This window comes from Centruroides sculpturatus, unplaced genomic scaffold, assembly GCF_000671375.1.
Source record: "Centruroides sculpturatus isolate CEXI.00-Female unplaced genomic scaffold, Cexi_2.0 scaffold1415, whole genome shotgun sequence".
In the NCBI taxonomy this organism is placed as follows: domain Eukaryota; kingdom Metazoa; phylum Arthropoda; class Arachnida; order Scorpiones; family Buthidae; genus Centruroides; species Centruroides sculpturatus.
In genome coordinates this window covers 36,518-61,239 of record NW_019385923.1, presented here as the reverse complement: position 1 = coordinate 61,239, position 24,722 = coordinate 36,518, and the positions used below count along the sequence as shown (strand labels likewise).

Genomic DNA, 24,722 nt, shown 5'->3' with positions numbered 1-24,722 from the left:
CTGAAACTTTGCCCATTCCAGATTTTATATCTACACTTTCAAGAGTGAATGTTTGAGGACCTTCTGCTGTATCTTGTTTTTCGTTAGCTTTAATGTTCTTCTTTTCGGAGTCTTCCACTCGTAATTCATCTTTATCTTCAATTTTTAGTATAGCTTTAAAATACTTTTTTGTTTTATTTTCTAAACTCGATCTCTCAGAATTATCGAAATCAGCTTGTAATTTTTTAAATGTTCCAAAAATTTCCTGTAACAGAAAATTTATTTTTGAATCAAATATATTTTAAACTTAAAAACAATTGCTATACTAAAGACGAAAATGTTATTAAATTAAATTAATGTAATAAGGTAATGCTACACATAAAAGATATACAATTGGAGTGCCTCCAGGGAGAACTTTCTATTGGAATTTTAGCTGTTGGACACTGAGGAAACCGCAGTTTCTGCCTGCATGTGTCTAGTCTGTTGCTGAGGAATAGTTTCCATCGATAAACTACAAGAATTACACTAGTGTTCTGTGATATTTGTTATTTGCCCGTAGATGTTATTTATTCATTAGTGGTTTTGAAATGAGTGATTATTATCTTTTATGTGAACAGTTTTTACTTTGTATTTTATTTCATGTTTTCTCATTATTTTGTTTCTTAACAGAAATAAAATAATGAGGAAACAATATTGAAAATCTGCAATATTCTATTTGAATATTTTATACTAGCAGACCCCGCCATGCCTTGTTGTAGCTCAAAATGTATCTATTATAAATGTATAACACTTTTCCCGTGGGGGAAAATTTTTCGAAAAATTTTTTCTTAGTGTACATTCTCTTGACGTACCCTATTAAAACGCAATCAAAAACGCAAAAACCCGCATCTAAAATAGTATAATAGAAGCCAAGTTCTTCACAGTAAGCCTTAATCCTGTTTCTCTTCCCCGCGGGGGGAATATCGAAAAATCCCTTCTTAGTGTACATTCTGTTGACGTACTCTATTAAAACGCAATCAAAAACGCAAAAAACCGCATCTGAAATAGTATAAATCTGTGAGCCCGAGGGTTTACAGGGCGTAAATTTTTGAGTTTAACATATTTTTACACTAGAGGATGAAAAATTCTTTATCATACGTTATAACGGAAATAGATCGGATGTCGAATCTTACACATCGTCCGTTTGTTAATTAGTCAACGTGCACGTGATAATTAGTCAGCATAACGGGTGAACGACCTGTTGGCTCAATGGCAACGACGATCGTATAAAAACGATCGTCACGGGAAGTTCCGGGCGATCGTTCCCTCAGTGCGACCGTCCCTCCGAGCGATCATCTGGAAGGTCTAAATACAGTGTCTCCCGTTCCGATCCTGTCCTAGGAGAAGCCGGTAGAAGATATAAACCTGTGATAGATAGCCATCTTCCATAGTCCAGGATGATCGTCGCATACCGTCCTCCAACATAAGGTATAATTGACCGCCAATATAACTCTCTCACTCTAGAGCCTGTGTAAACCCTCTCACGAGACATAGTGAATAGTTAGAGCGATTATATACTTGTATTTCCGCATTTAGGCAATAATCAGTGACTTGTATACTCCTGTAAATTACTTTAGTTATAGAATAAACATTTACTTTGTTATTTGTTAAACCTGTCTCCTGTCTATCCGAGGAAACCTGTCGACTTACCGACGCACTCCCCACTTGTTTTGCCCTCTTAGTCATCCGAACGACTCCGTGATCGGGCTTTACCAGCCTGTGCAGATTAAGTGGTCAGTACCAGATTAACCCCTGACCCACTGCTTATCTCACAAATAGAAGCAGAGTTCTTTACGGTAAGCCTTCCCCGTAAGGCTTACCGCAAAGAACTGTCCATCTCCGATGTTTAACGGAATAATATACAGCCTATGTCCACCCTGAAGTTCCATTCTAAATATTGGTGTAATAATTTTTGAAATCGGATGAGTAGTTTCGGAGATTACTTGCTGCATACAAACTAACATACATACAAACATTATCTCTTTATAATATTAGTATAGATAAAACTAATCATTTCTCTTTTAGCAGTATACGTTGTTAAAAATGTTTGTTGTCAGCTTTTATGTCAATTTATATTATTTTTTGTACATAAACGATGCAGAAGAAAATAAGAAAACAAAACAAATTGTATAAATTTATATGAGATAGTATATAAAAACATATAGTAATTCAAACTTTAACGAGTTGGTTTGATTAGACAGTATAAATTTGATTTGAAAAATGGCACAATTTTAATATTATTATTATTATTGCTACTGTACAATTTGAGTTAAATTCTTATACTTTATAATCTTTTACTTTTATTTCATTTTAGTAACTAACTTTAAAAAACACAGGTTTCGTTTCAATTACAATATAAATTTTAAACATTATACTTTTATAGATTTAGGTATAAATACAGTTACTAGAATCAATGATAAGCTTAGGCATTTAATAAGCTGTAACAAGATGAGTTGTAAGTATATTTTCTTTTATATCTATACATAATTGATATATTTTTNGTAAATAAGAAAGAATTGAAGTTATTTTGGTGATAGTGACTTGTAACCTGCAGACGTTGCTGAACATTTTAACTGGTTATATTAAAACATTGCATTTATCACACATAATGTTAGATCCAGGTGTATGAAAATTACAACTCACACGTTATCAGTTACAAGTTTCATTTAACTTATAGCTCGTAGGAAGTATACGCAGTTTCTTACTGATTATTAAGGACAGTAGTCAAATTTGCGTACGACAAGTAGCTTGTAATTTGATACAAGAGTAGGTTACATTTTGCTTATAAATTCTAATTAGTACAGTTCGTGACAATTACAAGCATTTTATGCAACAGGTCATGTTTTGGATTTACGCAAGATTTCACTGACTATTTTGTCTACCATCAAAATAACTTTAATTCCTTCCTCCTTACTTTACCTGTAAAAATTCGCAAATGTCAACATAACTACAAAAGGTTATATAAGTATGCGACACAATTTTTGAAAATAAGTTAAAACACTAGATTCGATTGTTTATGTTTTCTACATATGTATTTTCTTTATATTTATCTCATATATTTTAATTTTCTATATATGCTTAGTAAGAATTAAATAACAACAGGTCTACTTACTGAATTGACTAAAAGAAATAAATCTTCCTTTACTATCTGGTTTTGGTAAGATTTGAATACCATTCAGTGATAAAACATGATCCAATTTAGAAGGAAGTAGATCTTTAAAGTACTGAGGATACTGTATTCTCACTTCATAATAATTCTTCAGCAGTTTCAAAGATCTTTTCATGTCATATTTTCTAGCACGAATAATTCCAAGAAGAAAAATGTTATCCATACGACATTTTATCCCTTTTTCTCCTGTTTGGAAAGTAAGAAAACAACATAATGTATTATTATGTTTTAATCAACACTAAAATTCTAATTAGATTTAAAATAGTAATCATAAAGAATAAGAATTAACATCAACAAAATCGAGATTTTGCCTTGGGAAAGAGCAAAAAATATACAATATACATCAATTCTTTGACATAAAAGTGGTTTTAAACAGGCGTGTTCCTATCATGGGGATATTTATAGTGGCTTTTTACTTTTACCTTAGCCTTTCAGCATTCAGAGTGGTGGTTAGAAAAACCGTTTTGTATTGTTCCAATATACAGAACCGCTTAAAAGAAATCAATAGAATTAAAGAAATTGTAACAACGGTAGGATATAAAACATACACTCTAGAGGAGTCATCAAAAGTTATCTCACTGTTTTATTTGCTATACACTCTAATTTCTACGAAATTCGGCAGTTACTATAATTTGTAATTTGTATAAAAGTAATTTGTGGCAATTTGTGTATATTTGCAATAATAAGCTTAATTTTTTGAAATAAAAGTTTGTTCTAATATCAGAGCAAATTAAAAGATGACAATTTGGTAACGGTACAAAATTTAGGAGATATTTGTTTATTTATTTNTAAAATAAATTTAAATGAATTATTCTGCTCACTAATTGCTAAAATATATTTTATTTATATGATAATATATTAAGCCTCCTAATAAAGAGATAAGTTTAAGTTATTTCGTTTATTCTCTAGTATTAGATGCATACAGCAAAATGACGGGAATTTGACGTAATAATCATTTGTTGCAAAGCTTTGCCAAGTTAAAACAAATAGAATTTGTGGTTTATTGTCTGCTTTCAATTGTGTCTACTCGTTAAAAATCCAGAACTGTATCTTCTTACATCTGTGAAGAGGATGCTAGTAAAAATTGTTCAACCGACCAACTGTTTTTGGTAATTTGCTACGTGAGTACGAGTGAATAAGAAATATAAAATGGCTGTGCTTCAACTATATTTTATATCAGAATTACACAGTTGATAACAGAACAATAGTTTTGTTTACAAAATGCATCAAAACATTGCAACAAGAGGAAAGGAGTTAATCGATGTTAAAAATGGATGATTTGATCATGTTTAAAGTGGATTAGTTTATCGAATGCAATGTCGTTCTATTTTTATGATTGTGATCTCGACAAAATTTGCTGAAAGTATGTTATAATTCTGGTCTAATTGATAAAATGTAAATGACATTCAGCATTCAAATAGATACAGTCGACCCCTCTATAAAATATAGATACGTTCCATTCTTTAGGAATCCGATTTCTTACGAGTCGTTCCAATCACAGCCCGACACGTGTGAAGTTTACGGACTACGGCTGATTGAAAGGTTTTCTTCCATAAAATTAATCGATTCTAGACTATTCCGACTCAACATTTCCAAAATACGTATATTTTTTTTCTTCTTTTTACGGATACCGGTCACAATTTTTTCGTAGTTTTATAGGAATCGTAATTATAGAGACCGTAATTATAGAGGGGTCGACTGTATTGTAGCTCCTGCGGTTTCTATAGCTGTTTAAAAAATTTAAAAGATTATATAAACGCTAGAAACATTTTTTCTTCTTGCTGCAGGATATTCGTTAGAAAATATATGTTTTGTTTTAGGATTGTATGTAGATTTAATCAGGAAAGAGGTTTAGAGCTGTGCTTGATCAGATTAACACGTTAATGATATCCTACTTAATGTTGGTCGGTTGGTAAATACGATCAAGCATTTTAAATATATTTTTTCTTTAATTTTTTTGGAGAAATCTTCTCATGTTATACAACATCAGTAGATTCTTACTTGCTACTTCATCATTCTTGTAATGAAGTCTGAAATTAATATTACATAAACATGAAAGTGTATAAAATGGTCACTGTTTGACTAAGTTTGCGTTTTATTCAGACAATTGATACGTAAACCAGATAAGAATTTTTGTCTTGTATACTAAATTAATCATTGTTTTGCGTCTAGCCGTATTGACGTTTTTCTTCGAATTTATTAGCAAACCGGAAAAATGTATTGTTGAAAATTATATATAGCGTACCAAATGATTAAATGAGAAAAATCAAGCAAACAATTACTTAACTCTTCTGGCGATATTTTTGGCACCATATGTTATCATATTTTATTATAATAATTTTTTTAGTTTTAACCATTGAAAATTTTTTAAAAGATTAATTTTGAGAGTAGGAACGGGATTTATGAAAAATTATGTTTGCTAATAAGTAAAATTGTCAATAAGTCTGTCCCTACCTGCGATATACTCTACTCCTTTTTCTCCCTACCCGTCGACTTTTAACAAATAAAATATAACAGATTCAATTACTTTAATACAGAAACCTCCAACAAAAACTTCAGAAATTTTCGGCAAAAGCACCGGAATTATTAGGCTGCTAGCGGATGAGCCCAGCGTTGCTCAGACATGTAAGTTAATTTCCGTTATAATATGAAATTAACTTATTTGATAACCGTACAGTACTTGAATAGAGTGATTAATTTTAAATTTCAAAATCTAAAATGTTTTTTTTTTTTTTCTACATTTTACAACGAATTTTTGTAATATGAAACTAATTCAAATATTCGTTGAAATTCGTTTATTTTGGATATATTGTTTTTTGGGTTACCCGAAGAGTGGAAATGATTAAAATATTTATTAATTTCCAAAATATATATGTAAGAAGTTTTTATAGAGAAAATCCCGCGAGGAGGAGAAAAAAAGCATGGAGCACTAGTAGTGTTTTTATAAAAAAAGCAGAAAGATGGCTGCTTAGTCTTTGTACACAGTTAATAATTATAATAAAAATTAGTTCCTAGTTTTTTACCATTGCCTTCGAATTATTTCAAAAACCTGTACACTCCATGAACACGAGTCGTACTACAATATACTAAATGTGCCACTACAGGTATACCTCGACTTACGTCGTTTCGAGTTACGTCGTTCCCGATTATACGTCGTTTGTCAAAAAAGTATACGGAAAAAAAAAGTCAAGATTAAGTCATTTTATTCGACTTTACGTCCGTCCGCCACAAATATTGAAGTCGTAATATCACTAGAAAAGCGTTTAAAGCACATAAAATCATATTAAAATATATACATTTACAAGTATGTACTGTATTTACAGAACAGTACATGCATTCGTAAATTTAGATTACTTTTTTCTGTACTCTATTAAAAACTAAAATTTATTTGTTTGTAAGCTTAAAATAGATTCTTATTAACCATATATTATTAAAAATGCATTAATAAATAAAATACAGATCTGGGAATAATAATTTATGGTTTTTCCTAGTGACAAGTAGATTCGGAAACAAGTAAATTCGACTTACGTCGTTTTTCGACTTAGGTCGTTTTCCTGGAACCAATTACCGACGTAAGGCGAGGTATACCTGTATTTACTTTTCTTCTTTATTATTTCCACTATATACTGATTAAAACTAAGTTTCTCGTTTTTTCCATCGGAGAGTTGAATTTCCAAAAATCCGTTCTTAATGTGCATTCTCATGGCACTACTAAACCGCAATCAAAAAGGCAGAAAACCGCATCTAAAATAGTAAAATAGAAGTCGAGTTCTACAAGGTAATCATCCTCTACGTCTTCCCGGGGATATCCAAAATTTTTTTATTTGGGAGCATTCTTATGGCTTACCCTACTAATACGCAGTTAAAAACAAAAAGTCGCATTTAAACTAGTACAGTAGTGTGAGATACCGAGGGCACTAGTATTGTCCCTAGGAACCACTTACGCGGCAGCAGTCTGCAAAGAACTCGTACGCTTGTCGTTTCGGATGGCTTTTTCTCGAGTTTCTAGGTGGTGAGCAAGTCGTTAGGTGTTCTTAGAAAGACAGGAGATAGGTTTGACAAACAAAATAAAGCATTTATTATATTAGAACTAACTAGAAGATACAAGACGCTGCACAAAGTTCGATTCATAGACAGGTTATATATGGCTAAATGCGATAAAAATGCGATTACAATCTCTAATGCCGTAGAAAGGGCTAATCTATCAGATAGGCCAGAGGTCAGCAGTTTGTCAAGTGAGAAGAGCCAAATTGTCATTGAAACAGTATAACAAAAGTACCAGAGAGCCGCATATATAACGGGCACCAGAGAGACGCCTTCCAGTGCTCGTTACAGGCATTCCGTGACAATAATAAATTCCTATTACAAATATACTGAATTATTTATATTATTATTGGCTATTGGCCAAATGAATAATAATAATTTATACAGTTAATTTAAATGTGCGAAATACGAGACACGACAGGGGCGCCTCTAGGGGCCGTTTTTGGCATAACGTAACATGGACAGACACGCTTTCAATGGGTTATGTATACATAGATATAATTCAAATGCTGCCACTCGCATGCGACTCATATTAATCAACGCGAGTGTTGTCGTGCGGACGGGCTAAAGAGTGGTAGAAAGTATGCCGTACGAATCGAAGTTTGTTCGGCGGCTCTATCTCATAAATTCATAAGTTATAAGGCTGCGGTGAAATGAGGTGAGGTGAAATTGGAGTTTATGTTCGATGAGTCACAAACGTCTATGCAAAGAGCCGCCTGTGGCTCGCGAGCCACTTATTCCGACCCCTGAGCTAGGCCTATTTTCCAGAAAGACAGAGAGAGAGAGAGTTACCTACTAATTATCTCTAATGTTGGATGAGAGCTATGTGCGGCGATAACAGTTCTACATGGAAGTGTCTCAACCCTTGAGTGTCTTCCAACCGGTCTTCTCCTTTCGTTGAATCGGGTCCATTGTATGGAGGTTCGGGAGATGGAATATAACTTCCAATTTGATCGCCCCCGAGCTTCCAGTAGCTCGCGCTTGTATCTCATTGTCGTGGGAAATGACCATGTGTGACCATGTGATTGCCAAATGTTGACGATGACGAAGCATTTTTGAAACTTACGTCTGAACTTTCCCATCTGGTTGTTACTACAACTGGTGACTTTATTCTTTTTTTCTATTGGGGGATGTTTACATTTCGAAAAACATGATTCATATTAATTTTTACAATTTCCTTATATTCTGCGGGATCACAGTAGAAGCCGTTCTTCAGGCTAAGTCGTATTGCTCTCCCACTCTCCCTAAGGAAAATTTCGAAAAATCCCTTCTTAGACATTTTCATGACGTACCCTATCTGTCAAAATTTCACCACTTTAAGTTCGGCAGTTTGCTCTGGGCCGTTTGTTCTGGGTAAATAAATCACTCAGTCAGGACAAGTTATTTTATCTATTTACATATTTTTTTTTAATTAGTAAAAGTAATAGTATACTGTTTTATCTGGGAGAGAACATATCAAAAGAGGATGTTATTATATCATAAATAACTACTGTTGTTGCTAATTTTTATTAGTAATAACAGAAATGTTATGATGTCAAGAAATTACAACTGCAAATTGTTTATTTTCAACTGTCTGTGTATCTTTTACTATTTTACCACTCTCAAAATCTTAATTCTTTCACTTTGTCCAGTTTACTCCTAAATACAGAAATTTTCGTTCTCTTGTATTAAAATAATAACGTTTTATAGATGATAAAAACAATAAATTGATTACAAAACAATAAATTGATTACAATACTCCAGTAATAATTCGTCAATTTTCGATTTATAGAGAAACAATAAAAGAATTGTGCAATTGTTAAGATAAACGTTATTGTTGCATATTCAGAAAGAGTCGGTTTTGGTGTGAAAAATGTACCTGAACGAAATCGATAAACAAAATTCTAGTTTTTATGAAGGAAAACTCATTCTTTGTGGATCCAATCTGAAAAACAATATGCACATTATTGGGATCTGGAGTCGAACTTTAAAGGACCGGCCATTTCAATGCCAATACTGCCGCAGAACGTTTAATACTAGGGCTGAGTTAGAAAATCATATTAATAGTCAACATAAGGACCCACGTAAGGAAATTCGTTCAGGTGAATCACTGAAACACGAGGAATACAGAAGAGCATACGGAGAACATTTTAGTTTACACCGAGGCATTATTCTGCATGATTTATTTTCTGAAGTACGTACTAAAATATTAATTTTATTATTATTCCAATATGGATAAGTTTGAAATTATTATTAATTTCTACTAATATTAGATTTATCTTTTATTACTGCCATTAACTCCCTTTTTATCAGGGTAATGGTATTCACGGACCACGGTAGTCTGAATCTGAAAGTAATTTCGAAAACTACTTGAAAACATTAGCGAGGGATTACATATGTAACTTCTTCACATAAGCAGCAAATTTAGGACATTTAATTTAAGAGAAACTATAGCATCATTCCGCGACAGGAACAAAAATTGAATAAATATTATTGAAAAACAATATATGCGAAATTCGGTATTGTTAGTTAAAGATGAAAATAATTCAACTCTCATTTTTTTTCTCATAATGAATTGAAACAATAGTAATATAAATGATACCGCAGGGTTGACACGACGTCAATATCTCACGTCAGGTCTGACACTATTGTGCTCTAAGAGACAGATAAATCGCGATGGCGGTTATATTTCGATTCACGTGCAAACGTTGTTCTTGCAGCGGTCGGATATAGAAGATTCGAGAGACAACGTGTCCGAAAGAAATGAACTCAATTACAGATTTAACGTGAACATACACCTGTCTATTTACATAAGATATTACATATTTATACCTATAAGAGGTTAATAGGATTTTAATATACAGTTGTTACGACTATCATAACCGTTCTCTTGCTGCTAGAGAGAGGGAGTTTACATTCGATCGAGTGCTGATAAACACCTTGATCCGTTGAGTTGTTGTTCGGTAAGCAGATACATGACACAAAGAGTATTGTTTGTTCGATGAGTAAACAGGCAGTTGGAATAGACGTTGGCACTAGCAGGTGGAGGATAGGTACATACTACGTAGGTAAATACGAGCTCTGGGAATCGGTATTCTGTAGCGGTTATGTCAGAGCACGGCGAAATTCTTGTTCAATGACGAAATGGTAAGAAACTCGTGATGATCGGCAATCTCTCAATGACAGACAGACTTCTGTGACACACCAACTCAGGAGATGACGAACTGTTTTGTGTTTATTGATTTTACTTAAGTTTTATGATCATTAGCGATATTTCCGTTAGGTTCCTGATGACAAATTATCATTGTCGCCTTATTATTGATAATCACTCATTTCAAAACCAGTGAATGAATGAATAACACCTGCGGGCAAATGACAAATACCATAGAACGCTAGTGTAATTCTTGTAGTTTATCGATGGTTTCTTACTCAACAACAGATTAGGCACGTGCAGACAGAAACTGCAGTTTGCTCAGTGTCCAACAGCTAAGAAAGTTCTTCGTGGAGGCAACCCAATTGTATATCTTTTATGTGTAGCATTACCTTATTACATTAATTTAATTTAATAGCATTTTCTTCTTTAGTATAGCAATTGTTTTTAAGATTAAAATATATTTGATTCATGAATAAATTTTCTATTACAGGAAATTTTTGCAACATTTAAAAAATTACAAGCTGATTTCGATAATTCTGAGAGGTCGAGTTTAGAAAATAAAACAAAAAAGTATTTTAAATCTATACTAAAAATTGAAGATAAAGATGAATTAAAAGTTGAGGGTCCCGAAATGAAAAACATTAAAGCAAATGAAAAACAAAATTCAGCAGAAGGTCCTCAAACGTTCACTTTTGAAAGTGTAGATATAAAATCTGGGATCGGCAAAGTTTCAGACTAATTATAAATACTGAAACGTTATCTTTAGTTGCAAAATTTTCTAATTCAAGTGCACTCATTTACGTTTGGTTCATTTATATAATTTATGTTAAAATTGGTTAAACGTTTCTTAAATTCAAAATTATAATAATTGTGAAAATGGCATTTTTCACAGTAATAAAAATCGCTTCAATTTTAATTAATTTCTTTTCTAGTTCTATCGTTAATTTGCAATAATTATTAACATATCTATATAGAATGAGAGTTTCAGTCATAAACAGGAGACACCTAAAAAATGTTTTATAAATAAAATCTAAAATGTGAGTGAAATGAAAAATACTTGATAAAATTTATCACATGAAAGGAACAAATATACTCTTACTTCAAGAATTTTGTTATTGTTTAGTTTGAAAATATATTTATACATAACACAAATTAATACTTATTTTTTATTTTAAAGATGTAAACTTAAATTAAATAGAACGAAAAATATAAATTAAACACCCATCTATCTATAAATATACAGTACCTTACTAAATTATTAGATCCAAGGACCAAAGTTATACTTCTTACACTATTTTCTTCTTTTTTTATTATAATGGTTTTAAAGAAATGAGTATTTTTTAATTCTTATTTTCTATTCGCTATTACTTCTAAAAAATTGCTTATATTGCAACATTTAATTGTATGAAAAAATAATTTGTTACTAAAAAAAGAGAATTAATGGAGGATCTTATTAAGATATGGTATTATAGAGTAGTGATTAGAACAAAAATTAAAAAAACAATGTATAAAGAGTATTCGTTGTCATATAGAAAAACTAATGACTGTCAATTGTGGTCATACTAAATACTAATTTTTATTTTTAATTCTTTAAATCTTATATTAAAATTTTTCATATTACAAAAAATTACAAAGAAATAATAGACAATTTTAAATAATTCTATCAATGTGTTCGCTATTATTGATTTATTTCATCAAAAACTAATAATTTGGGAAAATCCTGTATATATACATACATAGGTATATACATGCGGAGGTGCTATTTAAAGCAAACAAGTAAACTCTAAACAATTGTTGGTAATACGTAAAAAGCTGTTGTTGAATATATTTTCACTTTACACCTGTAAATATTATTATTTTTTTAATTTTTTATTTAACATAAATATTTGAAGGTAGTTTTTGATAGAAATATAGTTAGTATTTGATTATTTAACACGAAAAATAGAGATGATTCTTTTTAATTGGATAGGATGGATATGTTTTTTGCATGAACTGTGTAAGGATATGTTTTCTTTTTCCTGACAACTATATACTTTTTTACTTTTTTATACTGGCTACTTTTTTGACTTATAAAAAATGGCATTTTACAAAATAAGGATAAACAATGAACTCTGCAAAATGAAAAACAGAAACTTTCTTACCACTTGAACAGTTTTAGGTTTCTTTCTAGTTCGAACATTGTCTTCTACTGCGCTTATCATACTGTTTTCATCTATTTTTAACTGAATAATAACACTGAAATACACTGTATAATAAAATATGTACGAATAAACAGTACTTTAATATGAAAATCTTTGTTCCAACAGAACAAGAAAATGATACAACAATAACAAAACCACCTGTTTCGTTCTGGGAGATACGTGACTCAATCATAGGTCTTCATTTGCTGAGGCAAAGTGCAATGGATATGTTTTTTTTTTTTTCTTTCTTGAAACACATGTAAAGAGATTATGCACAGACCATCGATTTTCCAACCTAAATTACTGTTGGATATGTATTTTTTAATTAAATTGATTTAATTAATAGTAAATAGGAATAAGGCTAAAAAATAATTAATTCTAAACTCAAATTTGATTTTTTGTAGATTTGTTTGCTTTTGCATGGCACCTCCTCATATACAATGATATACTTTATCAGAAAATGAAGTAAATAAACAAATCTAACGACGCACATAAATAAAGTTATATGTATTACGAATAAAAGAAGAACGAGGGGAAACACCGTGCCACACAGAAGTTCATTGTTATTTACTTAAAAAACAGTAATTAAGATAGGAAGTTTAGAAATTAACTTAATATTATATTGCTCTCTTTGCTGTTTGTTGTTCAAGATGTGTTGTTACCACTCCGACTATGATCAAATGCCTTGAGGGTAATTGAATTTATGCTACATAAAACCTATTTGCATCAGAATCGTAGGGTACCGAATACTTTATCCGATGTTGGTAGGTTACCCTGTTAAACAGGTTTCTTTACAACATAAAAAACCACTTCGCTCTAAAGTACTTTTTCGTCTAGATAAGTTACCTTTTTATTCAGGTTTTTTAAAAGATTTAACTGTATATAATAAAAGGTAAAAATTAAAAAAAAATCAAAATATGCAGGAGTTATTCGATTTGGAAATAGAGAAAATTTATTATTATGAGATATATCCATACATTAATTAAAGATACTTAACTATTCCTTGTATTGACTAATATTTTGATAGTTGGGAAACAGAGTTTAATAAGTACAATAAAACACTTTTTTTAACATTTAAACATGTAGTCATCTACAGTTCATTGAATAAACAAACAAATGTTATCCAAAACTCATATTCAGTTTACTTCTTCAAAAAGAGTAAAACCGAGTTTCAAAATTTAATTTTTGTGCAAATGAAATTGAACAAGTAGAACATTCTCTTCAGTAATAGTTTTATATTACATTAATACAAAACATTTCTAAATATTTACAAGTGACTTATAAATATAGACACATACATTTTTAATTTAGATTGTATTCTGTTTAATATGAGATTAATTTCGATCTTTTTTTCAAGTTACACTACAGAAGAGTATTGTCCTAATTATACATACACTGAATAATCAATTAAACGTAAAACTCGCTATGAGTAACGCAATAAATTTCACCATGTGTGTGAAACTCTTGTACTTCATCGCATAATTGATATTCTGTAACTCAATTCTACAACAAAGAATAACGATGCAAATCAAAGCTGATACTGAAAGATAGTCATCACTAACGATGACTTGCTAACGTTTAAGAAATAGTATAGTTCTCATCACTGTATAACTCAGATGAATGTCATAACCATGCAAATCAATATTCATACAGAACAATTTGATGGGAATCGAGATGACGAAAACAACATGTACGATCTGCATCCCTAGATTTGGATATTCCTTAGTTAATAATTTATGAATTAAAACAAACACAACAGCTCAACACTTCGAAAGTGTTACTGCAAAGACTTCTTTGATTAGATCACTTAGTATTTATAATAATTAATTTGCATTTCGCAGATAATGGCAGACGTGAATGTCAAAAATTGCGATTGACTGATACATTTTCAAGAAAAGAATTGTTATTGTCTATTTTCATTTATATGATAGCAGTTTAAGATACTGTACAGTAAAAGTGAATAAATTTGAATATTTCTTTTATTATATTTAGATTAATTTACGTTATTATTTAACAGTGGAATAATAGGTTAAATAATTGAAGAACTTGTTACTAGAATAATAGATGAAAAATCTTTAATACGCCTAGAGTTTTTCTACGTAACCCAAAAGTACTATGATATAATACTTATATATTAATACATGAGAATGCATAATTAACCATTAACACTCAGTATGATTAAGCACTGCTCTAGACCGTTTTCCTACTAACAGTTCGAAAATACAGCAGATAATTGCTAACGAATACCCTGCAACAAGGATCCAGAATGCCCCTAAAAAGTTATTTAAACTCAGTGCTTCAAATCCACTTTCCATTTTCTGATTTTTCTTGCTTATATCGGAAAGAACCGTATTTGTTATTCCACTCTCCAACAGACGGGTAACCCTATAATATAGAAATTATTCACTGTTGTGTATTGTGATGTAAATAAATAAATATATATATATATTTATTTATTATTACCTGCATGAATCATATAATACATGGATGCCCATAATAAATTTGGTACTTTTTTCAAATCATTCATATTTATACTTATGCAAATTAGTAATAATTTGTTCATTTCTTCTTTTTTTATTATAATGGTTTTAAAGAAATCAGAAATAAACCATTTTTTTTCATCAGCATTTGTCCACGATTTTATAACTCGACCATAAGAAATAAGTGCAATCCCTCCTTTTTTCGCGCGTGGCATCATATCGTTAAAACCGAAAAAGTTGTTGTTGGCTACAATGTGTTTTTTTAAATCTTTAACAAATCCAATATTCGAATTCTATAAAATTACCATATTGAAAAGTTCCATTACTAAAACACAAACCATATACACTCAATATGAAAGACAATATTGACTGACAAGAAAATACAATTAAAAATTTTACCATTATAAAGGTATAAACAGCCGAAGAGTCACGAGTGCCACAAGCAATCCTTCCTTTCTTTACAGCATCAGTCAATTCCTGAAATGTTTTGGGCACGGGCTCTAAACTTGGAGCAGTCAAGTGAGAAGTTAATGTTCCGCTATAACTAAATGTTAATATGAGAACTGTTACAGAGCAAATTCCAATAGCAATTCTTGAATACAGTCGATTTATATTGCTGATTTCAGATCCTAGAAAAAAAAGGAAAATCACGTAAATCTGATTGATGAAATTAATACGAAAACATCATATTATATAACGTATTTCTACCTTGATTAGTAAAAGAAGAAAATAAAAACCAAAAACTAGTCTTTAATGTCCAACGACGTTCTCCTTCAATTTGGTTTAATTCGTAATTTATTATTGGAGGAAGAATTAATGTAACTAAAATCATGGTTATAACTGTTGCAAACCAAACCTTTTGTAAAGAAAAAAAAAAAACATATTAGTAAAACTATTCTCTGTGGTATTATCTTTTTTTGTTTCTTTCTGCTTTTTTTAAACAGTACTAAATGTTTATCATAAAGCTATAATTAATTTAATCACGTAGGAACCTAATTCTCATATTTAAGAATTCTCAAGCTTTTAGAATTACAGTTCGATATTACTTTCCCGGCTGTTATGTGGGCTATACATAACAAAGAAAAGTATGGAAGTCGTTTCGAATTTGACCTCTGACTTTTTTTTTCATATCTCCACGTTATGTACATTTCCTAAATCCAAAAAGTTCGTGTGTGTGTGTGTGTGTATAGGCGTGTATTTAGCTTAATGTCTCAGGATGGAGTAAAGATTAAATAACGAAATTTGGCACAATGGCTATATATGAAAAGCATTAATGCGAATACATTCTGATTGTAAAAGATCGAGAGAGTGAGGTGATAAAGGGCTGTCAAGTGTCATATCTCGAGAGTGTTAGGGTTTTTTTTTTACTCTTTCCGCTTTATGAGCACTAAGAGGGCCTCTTATGGTAGGCCCATTATGGGTTCCGCCAGACCCACGAATGGTGAGAGACAGGGCCCGACATAACCGCACCGAAAAACTTCTTGACCCATCTGGATTCGAGTCCAGGTCCCCAGAGCGGTAGGCAGTCTACCACCTTGATTGCTCGGCCATCTGGCTTCAGTGTTAGAGAGGTTAGGACTTAATAAAGAATTTAATTCTTTATTAATATATAAACTATTTTCATAAAACTTATCACTACCCTAAAAATTAAGCCTTTTGTAACTTTCTAGTAATTAAAAATATAAAATTTTTATTTATAACAAAATGTTATAGCAGGTAAACAAATAACGTAACCAACACCTTGTTGCTTGCTGAGGGAGTTTTATTAAAATCGAACGTTTTCGATCCACTTAACGGATCATCATCAGGCAAGAATATACGAAAATGGAATACATCATAAATGGAATAATAAGTTCAAAAATTCAAAATATCAATAAACTGATAACATATCAATTAATAAAAATAAAAAATAAAAAAATAATAAATAAAAAATAATAAATTGTAAACGATACCAAATAATAAATAATATACTACAACGACTACACATTAATACTAAGTTTCCTTTAAATCAAATAATTATCATATTTCAGTTGTTGCGCTACTTGTAAGCTTCTTAACGGCAAATTTCCAAGCCGAGGGAAGACCCTCCGCATCCCTAGCATTAATGCAACTGTCCTTAAGTTTGCTCCTATATATCTCCATTTTTTCGGCCGTCTTCGCCAAAGTTGGTGAGTGTACTTGTCTCACGACTTCCGCTTCCTCCCATCCAATCAGGGATCCTTGGGCCTGCGCCATCTGGGCCAAAATTGTTGTATTAGACCCTTTTCTAGCATCATACTTATGTTCTCTAATCCGTACCCCGAGGCTTCTGGTGGTAACTCCTATGTAATCTTTTTTTATTCCTAATAGCTGGTTCTCGTAGGGAATCTTGTAAACACCTGCCTTATCTTCTTTTTTAACAACCCCTTTATCGTTTCTAAGAATTTTATATAAATTGGGAGCCCTTTTTAAAATCACCGTTGAATCTTTAACGCTTGCAATTTCCTTCATAATTCCTCCTAAATATTTGTTGAATGTAAATTTTGTGTACTTAGATGGACCTTGTCTGGATACTTTATCATTGTTCTTCTCATATTTTTTAACAATACCCGTTATAATATTCCTCTTATATCCTAAGGCTTCTGCCAACTGTATGATCCTTTCGATCTCAGTAACCCGGTCTATGATGTTGTCGCAGTATAGAAAAGCCCTTCTAACCAAGGCACGAAATGCTGCCATTTTGTAACGATAGGGGTCATTGGACTTAGCAGGGATGTATAGTGGGCTATGTGTTGGTTTTATGTACACGCCGGTGGATACATGCCCTTTGCTAAAGATGATATTAATATCTAAGAAATGTACCATCTTGGAACTTTTCTGCTCTAGCTTCAGGCTGAGGCCTTCCTCGTTATCGTTGATTCTATCTATGAAGCTAGTAATTTCTCGATTATTCCTCCATATTATAAATAAATCATCCACATATCTCTTGTAGAAAACGATTTCTCTTTCAAAGCTTCGTAATACTTTTTCTTCCAATTTTCTAACCACAAGCTCGCATAGAAGCCCCGAAATTGGGCTTCCCATCGGAACTCCCCTCTTTTGTTTATAAGTTTGGCCTTCGAAAGTGAAAAAAGATTCGCAACATATAAGATTAGCCATTTCCATAACCTCGTTTCTGTGATGCGTTAATATCGGGTTTTCTCTAAACAAGAACTCCAATAGAGTTTCCAAACAAGAATTAATCTTAATGGAGGGGTATAAACTCTCATAATCCAACACAGTTCCCACTTCTTCATCCATCAAAGTAATGTCTTGCAGCTCTTTAACCACCATTACAGGATCTTTTGCAACCAAATTACTACTTTCCATTAGGGAGGAGATATATTCTTGTAACCTTTTTTCTAGGAAAAATGTAGGTGCTTTATGCTTTTCCACTATTGGCCTTATTTCCTTGCCCTCTTTATGCGTTTTAGCGAAGGCGAATAGTCTAGGGATCCCAGGTCTGGGGTTACGGCATTTCCGGATAAAAGGTAAAACCTTCGCAAGCTTGGTTTCCTCCAGTTTCCTAACTCTTCTATCAATAGCCTCCACAATTTTACTGCTGGTTTTAATACATTCCGTCTTTTTGATGTATTCTTCTAAGGCTTTGTCATACGTTTGTTTTTTCATTAAAACTATTTGTTTACTTTTATCCGCTCTTGCGGCAATTAAGTTGTTTGCTTTCAGCCAACGCTTAGTATAAAGGATGTCTTTGTTAATACTTCCTCCTTTTTTCCATTTTTCTTGATTTTTTAATACAGTCTTCCAACGTATATAATCTTTCTCTATCGGATCTAGACCAATAATTCCTCTTTCGATCTCCTGGATGGAGGTTTCCCAATTCACTGCATCTTCCGGGACGAAGTTCGGGCCATTGTTCAGAAGCGCTTTTACCCTATTAGGTACATCAATTTGGTCCCAAACAACGTAAGTTGTAATATTCTTCCCTTTACTTTTTGGAACCTGCTTATAAATAATCCACTTCATTTTCTTAATATAGCGTTTAGTTAAGTTCTTATGAACATTATCCGTAAGACGAACGACTCTAAGGTTCATATCTATAAGCTTATCCGGATCTTCAATAAAAACCCTGTTTTCCATTTCAACAATGCGATTCAGGATCCCATACTTTTTATTTTTTGTTAATTTAATAGATTTCCTAAGGCACGCCATACAAAAACGTAGTTTTAGCGAGAAGCATTCTTTCGGAATGCGGAGTCTAAATATAGACATAGGAAAAACCTCGTTTTTTAAACACTCTCTTAAAAATTCCAACTTACAATTAGCTTTGACTAGTTTTATCGTCAACTTCCTGTATTCCTTGTACGGTACAGCTGGTGTCGCCATGCTACTATTGAATACAATCGTACCCAGCAAAAATAAACAAATAACGTGACCACCACCTTATTGCTTGCTGAGGGAGTTTTATTAAAATCGAACGTTTTCGATCCACTTAACGGATCATCATCAGGATAGAATATACTAAAATGGAATACAACATAAATGGAACAATATGTTCAAAAATTCAAAAATATCCATAAACTGATAATATATCAATTAATAAAAATAAATATATTTGTTGAATGTAAATTATATTTACATTCAACAAATATTTAGGAGGAATTATGAAGGAAATTGCAAGCGTTAAAGGTTCAAAGGTGATTTTGAAAAGAGCTCCCAATTTATATAAAATTCTTAGAAACGATAAAGGGGTTATTAAAAAAGTAGATAAGGCAGGTGTTTACAAAATTCCATACGAGAACCAGCAATTAGGAATAAAAAAAGATTACGTAGGAGTCACTACCAGAAACCTCGGGGTAAGGATTAGGGAACATAAGTATGATGCTAGAAAAGGGTCTAATACAACAATATTGGCCCAGATGGCGCAGGCCCAAGGATCCCTGATTGGATGGGAGGAAGCGGAAGTCGTGAGACAGGTGCACTCACCAACCTTGGCGAGGACGGCCGAAAAAATGGAGATATACAGGAGCAAACTTAAAGACGGATGCATTAATGCTAGGGATGCGGAAGGTCTTCCCTCGGCTTGGAAATTTGCCGTTAAGAAGCTTACAAGTAGCGCATCAACTGAAATATGATATTTGTTTGATTTAAAGGAAACTTATTATTAATGTTTGGTCGTCGTAGTATATTATTTATTATTTGGTATCGTTTACAATTTATTATTTATTTTTATTAATTGATATATTATCAGTTTATGGATATTTTTGAATTTTTGAACATATTGTTCCATTTATGTTGTATTCCATTTTAGTATATTCTATCCTGATGATGATCCGTTAAGTGGATCGAAAACGTTCGATTTTAATAAAACTCCCTCAGCAAGCAACAAGGTGTTGGTTACGTTATTTGTTTATTTTTGCTGGGTACGATTGTATTCAATTATAGCAGGTAGCCCCACACAACTGATTTTTAATTTTGCTTAATATGAATGATATTTTTTTTAAATAAAAACTAATAATAGCCGGGAAAAATATGCAACTCGTTGCTGGATTTTTTAATACATAAGAGAAATACTATTATTTTTGCCTTATGTTAGACAAAAAAATAGAAACATGATAATAATATAAAAATGTAACAAGGAAAACGACGTAAGTACTAACTTGAATTGAAAATGATTTGAAAATTGCATTCCATCCTGGCTTGATTTCTATTCGTTTAATAAAATAGTTCATAGAATATGTTGCAATGAGAGAAGAGTAGTCACAAATATCTTCTGTTTTATGTGAAATTTGAGCAAGGTTAGCGTAAATATCTGCTGTCTGTAAAATTAAATGAAATTATTAATTATTAATAAATGAAATTAAATAAAATTATATATAATTTGTAAAAGGTTAAATCAAATTAAATTGATGACATAACATTATTGGAAATTGCTGGTTTATTTTTATATGTATTGTTTAAGCGTTAAATAAATTATTTAATCATTCCTCACCTTGTTAGCTAATTGAGCAACAACTCCGCCATATGATCCATCCTTATTTGGCATTTTAGGCCAATCCAGTATTGGTTCCACTATTTTATATCTGCAAATTTATACTTATACTTAGATATTATAGTTAATCAAAAGAGAATTATATCGGATGTGAAAGTAATTGGACTCTGTCAACCACTCATTAGAATCTTATAGAATACAGTTGTTTCTTCCATAATCCTTCTAAATACATATAAATTATACTATTACTAACCTTTTCTGAATTTTCTAATGGTAGCTGTTTATATGTTTATTAAGTAACGTCTCTTCAATCCGAAAAAACTTCCGGTAGTCCGATATGTCCTTACTCCATCCCCACCACCCGGCCGCTCCATTGTGAGCCTGTCCAAACCCACAATGGACTTGCTAAAAGAGGACCTCTTAGGGCTGTTTCACACTATGACTGACTGGACCGATTGGTCCGATTCGACCGATCCTATAATCGGACCAATTAGTAATAGAGGCATTCACATTGAGTACGATTATACGTCGGCGGACGATTCGAAAGGACCAATTGGAACGGGTGTTATAAATCGTTTTAAGTGTTTTTAATTTTTAAAAATATTTATGTAATCTACTTGGTTAAACTTTGCGGAAATATCTTACTTCGTTTATAATTTTTTCTGAAAAGACTAAATAATAATACCATTTTTTTCATTATGTCGATAATGTTTTTCAATATATATATAAGTCATTTGTGTTCCCATATAAAATTTAAGCAGTTATGAAAGAAATAAAGTAAAGGGAAAATTTAAATAAAGTAGAAATATATATAATGTAAAGTTATGTTTGATTGATTCGATAGTTTTCATATATCCAAAGTCTGATTGGGTGTAGTTTCGAAGCTCTCATTGGATGTACCTCACCGACTGCTCCGACCAGACTACAGATATACTTTACTTCTTAAATCTGTCCGACTGAAACAACCAATCGGTTGGCCGACTGCTGTTGCCATGATAACACGACTTGGAGTCGGCCCAGTCGGTCCAATCAGTCACAGTGTGAAACAGCCCTTATTGTCCACAAGCGGAAAGAGTTAAAGAAAAGCCCCCTGTCGTCATCATATACACGTTTCTTTCGTTGCTATTTTTCTCTACACAGTACAGTATAACAACTCTTTCCATGACATTTACATTCTATTAGGTATTATAAATAATCAAATATATGGAAATATATGTCAATAAATTTAAGAAACATAGTGAAACATATTGAATTATAACTAATTTCATACACATTTTACAACTGTAACCACTGCTAAGATGTTAATAAACGGGACATATTACTCTTAAAAGAAAGGGCGATAACGAAAAACAGTATACTGTTAACATGAAGCCAAGTTTGTCTTGTTTTCCTTCGAAAAACTAGAAATGCGAACAGTTAAGATTAATTATACGTAACAGGTAAGAAGTAAGATTAACTTTATTTTATGTACTGGCGCGTTCTAGTAACAATATCGGACTCTATCGTCAGCTTTTAAACGAAGTTTTCTGATCTTTGTCTTTAAACCGAACAGTTGTTCACAATACAGTCGTATCGTCAAAGTTATGTCGGTGGAAGACAGTTCTTTCTTAATGACGCCAATCAAACTATATTCATCATGCTAAAATTTGTTTCGGTTGTAGAACAAATCGGTTTTCGAACAACTTTTACGAAGGAATTATATCGAATACCAAGATTTGATTGCATTACATTTTTTCACTGTATACCAGGTGTGGGCAAGCAAGAGTTCAGTGGGAGCCGAAATGTTGGTTTTGGAAAACGCATGGGAGCCGCAGTTCTGTACTTTTTTATTCTGTACTGCAGTTCTGTACCGCGATTTTGTTATGTTATATAAATATAATATAAAACGAGTAATAAATCATTTAATACACATATTTTCACAAAACTGTGAAAATAAAATTGTAACAAGAATAATAAAAAGCAGAAATTAACACTTTCAGCAAGAACTGTAACTCAAAAAGAGCAGAATTTGCCCATGTCTGCTATATACTTACGAAAAATAACACATTAAAATATGTTTTAAAGACTGAATTTAATTTTTGGCAATGAGAAAAAAATTGCTTTTGTTTTATTCGAATTCTATTTCTGAACAGGTGAAATTTAGGAGAGAAAGAAACATTTAAAAGTGAATAAAAATATAAAGATTGAAAATTTAAAAAAATAAATAACTCGTCAATAAAATTCATTTATTTCAACTCACCTAAACTTTAACTTTTTGTAAATGATGTTAAAGAGTTTAAATTCTTTCAAGATTTGATCGTGAGGAAGGTGTTTAAACTGGGGTTTCTGATAAAAAGTATTTAAATCAGTAAAAGGTAGATAATTACTGTTAATAATTGTATAATAAAAATGATATTACGTACCACTGCTACCTTCACCACGTAAGAGTTTTCATTGTCATCTTAAACAGTAAAATATTTCTTATATTTTCATAATTACATGGCTAAATTTGATTTATAATGAGTAGTAAATATATTTTAATAATTAATAAAATACCACATTTAAGAAAAACTATACAGTCGACCCCCCTATAAGATCATTGATTTTTCCGTTTTATCTGAATCACATGTTGTACGAGTCACTTAGATTTTACAAATACGTGTGCCGGGCTGTGAACGGCTCACATATTTGTAAAATCTAAGTGACTCGTACAACATGTAATTCAGATAAAACGGAAAAATCAATGATCTTATAGGGGGGTCGACTGTATATCGCATTACAGAATACTTTGATATTTGTTTTACAGAATGTTTGATTCTTCTATGTTCAGACCATGTTAGTTTATGTGACTCAAATTATAGAAAGTTTCAATAGATATAAATACATTAAAATAGTGTAACACAACTAAACGTGACATAATAAAATAATTTATTTTTTTTAATATTTGAGGTCCAAATTAATAGTAGTTTAACTCTCATATTCAGGCGAACAGAAATATATATATATATTTTAAATTTAAATAAATTTTTTAAGAGTGGCTAAATCCCCTCACAATACTTTAAAAGAAATTATCAGAAATACAATACAGTCGACCCCCCTACAACACTGTAGATAATTCTGTTTTATATGAATTCCATGTTGTATGAGTTACTTAGATTTTACAAATACATAAACCGTTCACAGCCCGGCACACGTATTTGTAAAATCTAAGTGACTCGTACAACATGAAATTTATATAAAACAGAATTATCTACAGTGTTGTAGGGTGGGTCGATGTACTCATATCCTCTATTACAAAATTTTATGTTATATATAATTAAAATAGTAAATTATTACTACTCTATAGCAAATGTCACTGTTACATTATTGTTCTGTTACTTTATGAAAATCTTCGACTAAGAACGTACTCTTATACTCAGTACTCACAATCAATTTATTAAAAGTTAAATTGATTGTGCGTACTCTCAGATATGAAATACTGTAATAATCAATATCAATAAAACTAAGGTAATGTAGTTAGGGGAAAAACAGAAAAATAATATCTTTACAGTTAGATGGACAAGAAGTAGAAAAAGTTGAGGTATTTCACTACCTAGGTTCATGGATAAGTGAAGAAGGATGAAGTGTAAAGGAGATAAGAAAACAGAAAAGCAATGGAAAGAATGCATTCATTAGAAAGAAAAAACTGTTAAGTAAATCATTAAATATTTCACTAACACTGCGAATGGTGAAGCGCGATGTTTGGAGT

At 31.6% G+C, this 24,722-nt stretch overlaps 2 protein-coding genes and 1 long non-coding RNA gene across 3 annotated transcripts; 1 reads left to right on the top strand and 2 right to left on the bottom strand.

Moving 5' to 3' along the window:
* Nucleotides 1-8,949: 8,949 nt before the first annotated feature.
* LOC111612601 lies at nucleotides 8,950-11,265 on the top strand. The gene is made up of 2 exons (XM_023353831.1): nucleotides 8,950-9,404; nucleotides 10,855-11,265. Exons 1-2 carry the CDS (start codon nucleotides 9,084-9,086, stop codon nucleotides 11,101-11,103), a joined length of 570 nt encoding a protein of 189 aa, XP_023209599.1. The 5' UTR covers nucleotides 8,950-9,083; the 3' UTR covers nucleotides 11,104-11,265.
* Nucleotides 11,266-14,842: 3,577 nt separating this feature from the next.
* LOC111612599 lies at nucleotides 14,843-19,389 on the bottom strand. The gene is made up of 4 exons (XM_023353828.1): nucleotides 17,482-19,389; nucleotides 15,733-15,880; nucleotides 15,424-15,653; nucleotides 14,843-14,929 (listed from the first exon to the last, which is right to left on the bottom strand). The coding sequence occupies exons 1-4, from the start codon at nucleotides 19,387-19,389 to the stop codon at nucleotides 14,843-14,845; spliced, it is 2,373 nt and encodes a 790-aa protein (XP_023209596.1).
* Nucleotides 19,390-21,069: 1,680 nt separating this feature from the next.
* LOC111612597 lies at nucleotides 21,070-23,532 on the bottom strand. The gene is made up of 3 exons (XR_002754635.1): nucleotides 23,398-23,532; nucleotides 23,235-23,320; nucleotides 21,070-21,086 (listed from the first exon to the last, which is right to left on the bottom strand). It is a non-coding gene; the product is annotated as an uncharacterized LOC111612597 (long non-coding RNA).
* Nucleotides 23,533-24,722: the final 1,190 nt, after the last annotated feature.

Excerpts from the sequence above, each read along its gene's own strand:
- LOC111612601 (XM_023353831.1), top strand. The coding sequence starts at position 9,084 with ATGTACCTGAACGAAATCGATAAACAAAATTCTAGTTTTTATGAAGGA. Across the intron at positions 9,405-10,854 it reads TGCATGATTTATTTTCTGAA|GAAATTTTTGCAACATTTAA; the intron begins GTACGTACTAAA and ends TTTCTATTACAG.
- LOC111612599 (XM_023353828.1), bottom strand. The coding sequence starts at position 19,389 with ATGGCGACACCAGCTGTACCGTACAAGGAATACAGGAAGTTGACGATA. Across the intron at positions 15,881-17,481 it reads CAAGCGTTAAAGATTCAACG|GTTTGGTTTGCAACAGTTAT; the intron begins GTGATTTTAAAA and ends TCTTTACAAAAG. Across the intron at positions 14,930-15,423 it reads CTGTTTATACCTTTATAATG|GGTTACCCGTCTGTTGGAGA; the intron begins GTAAAATTTTTA and ends TCTATATTATAG.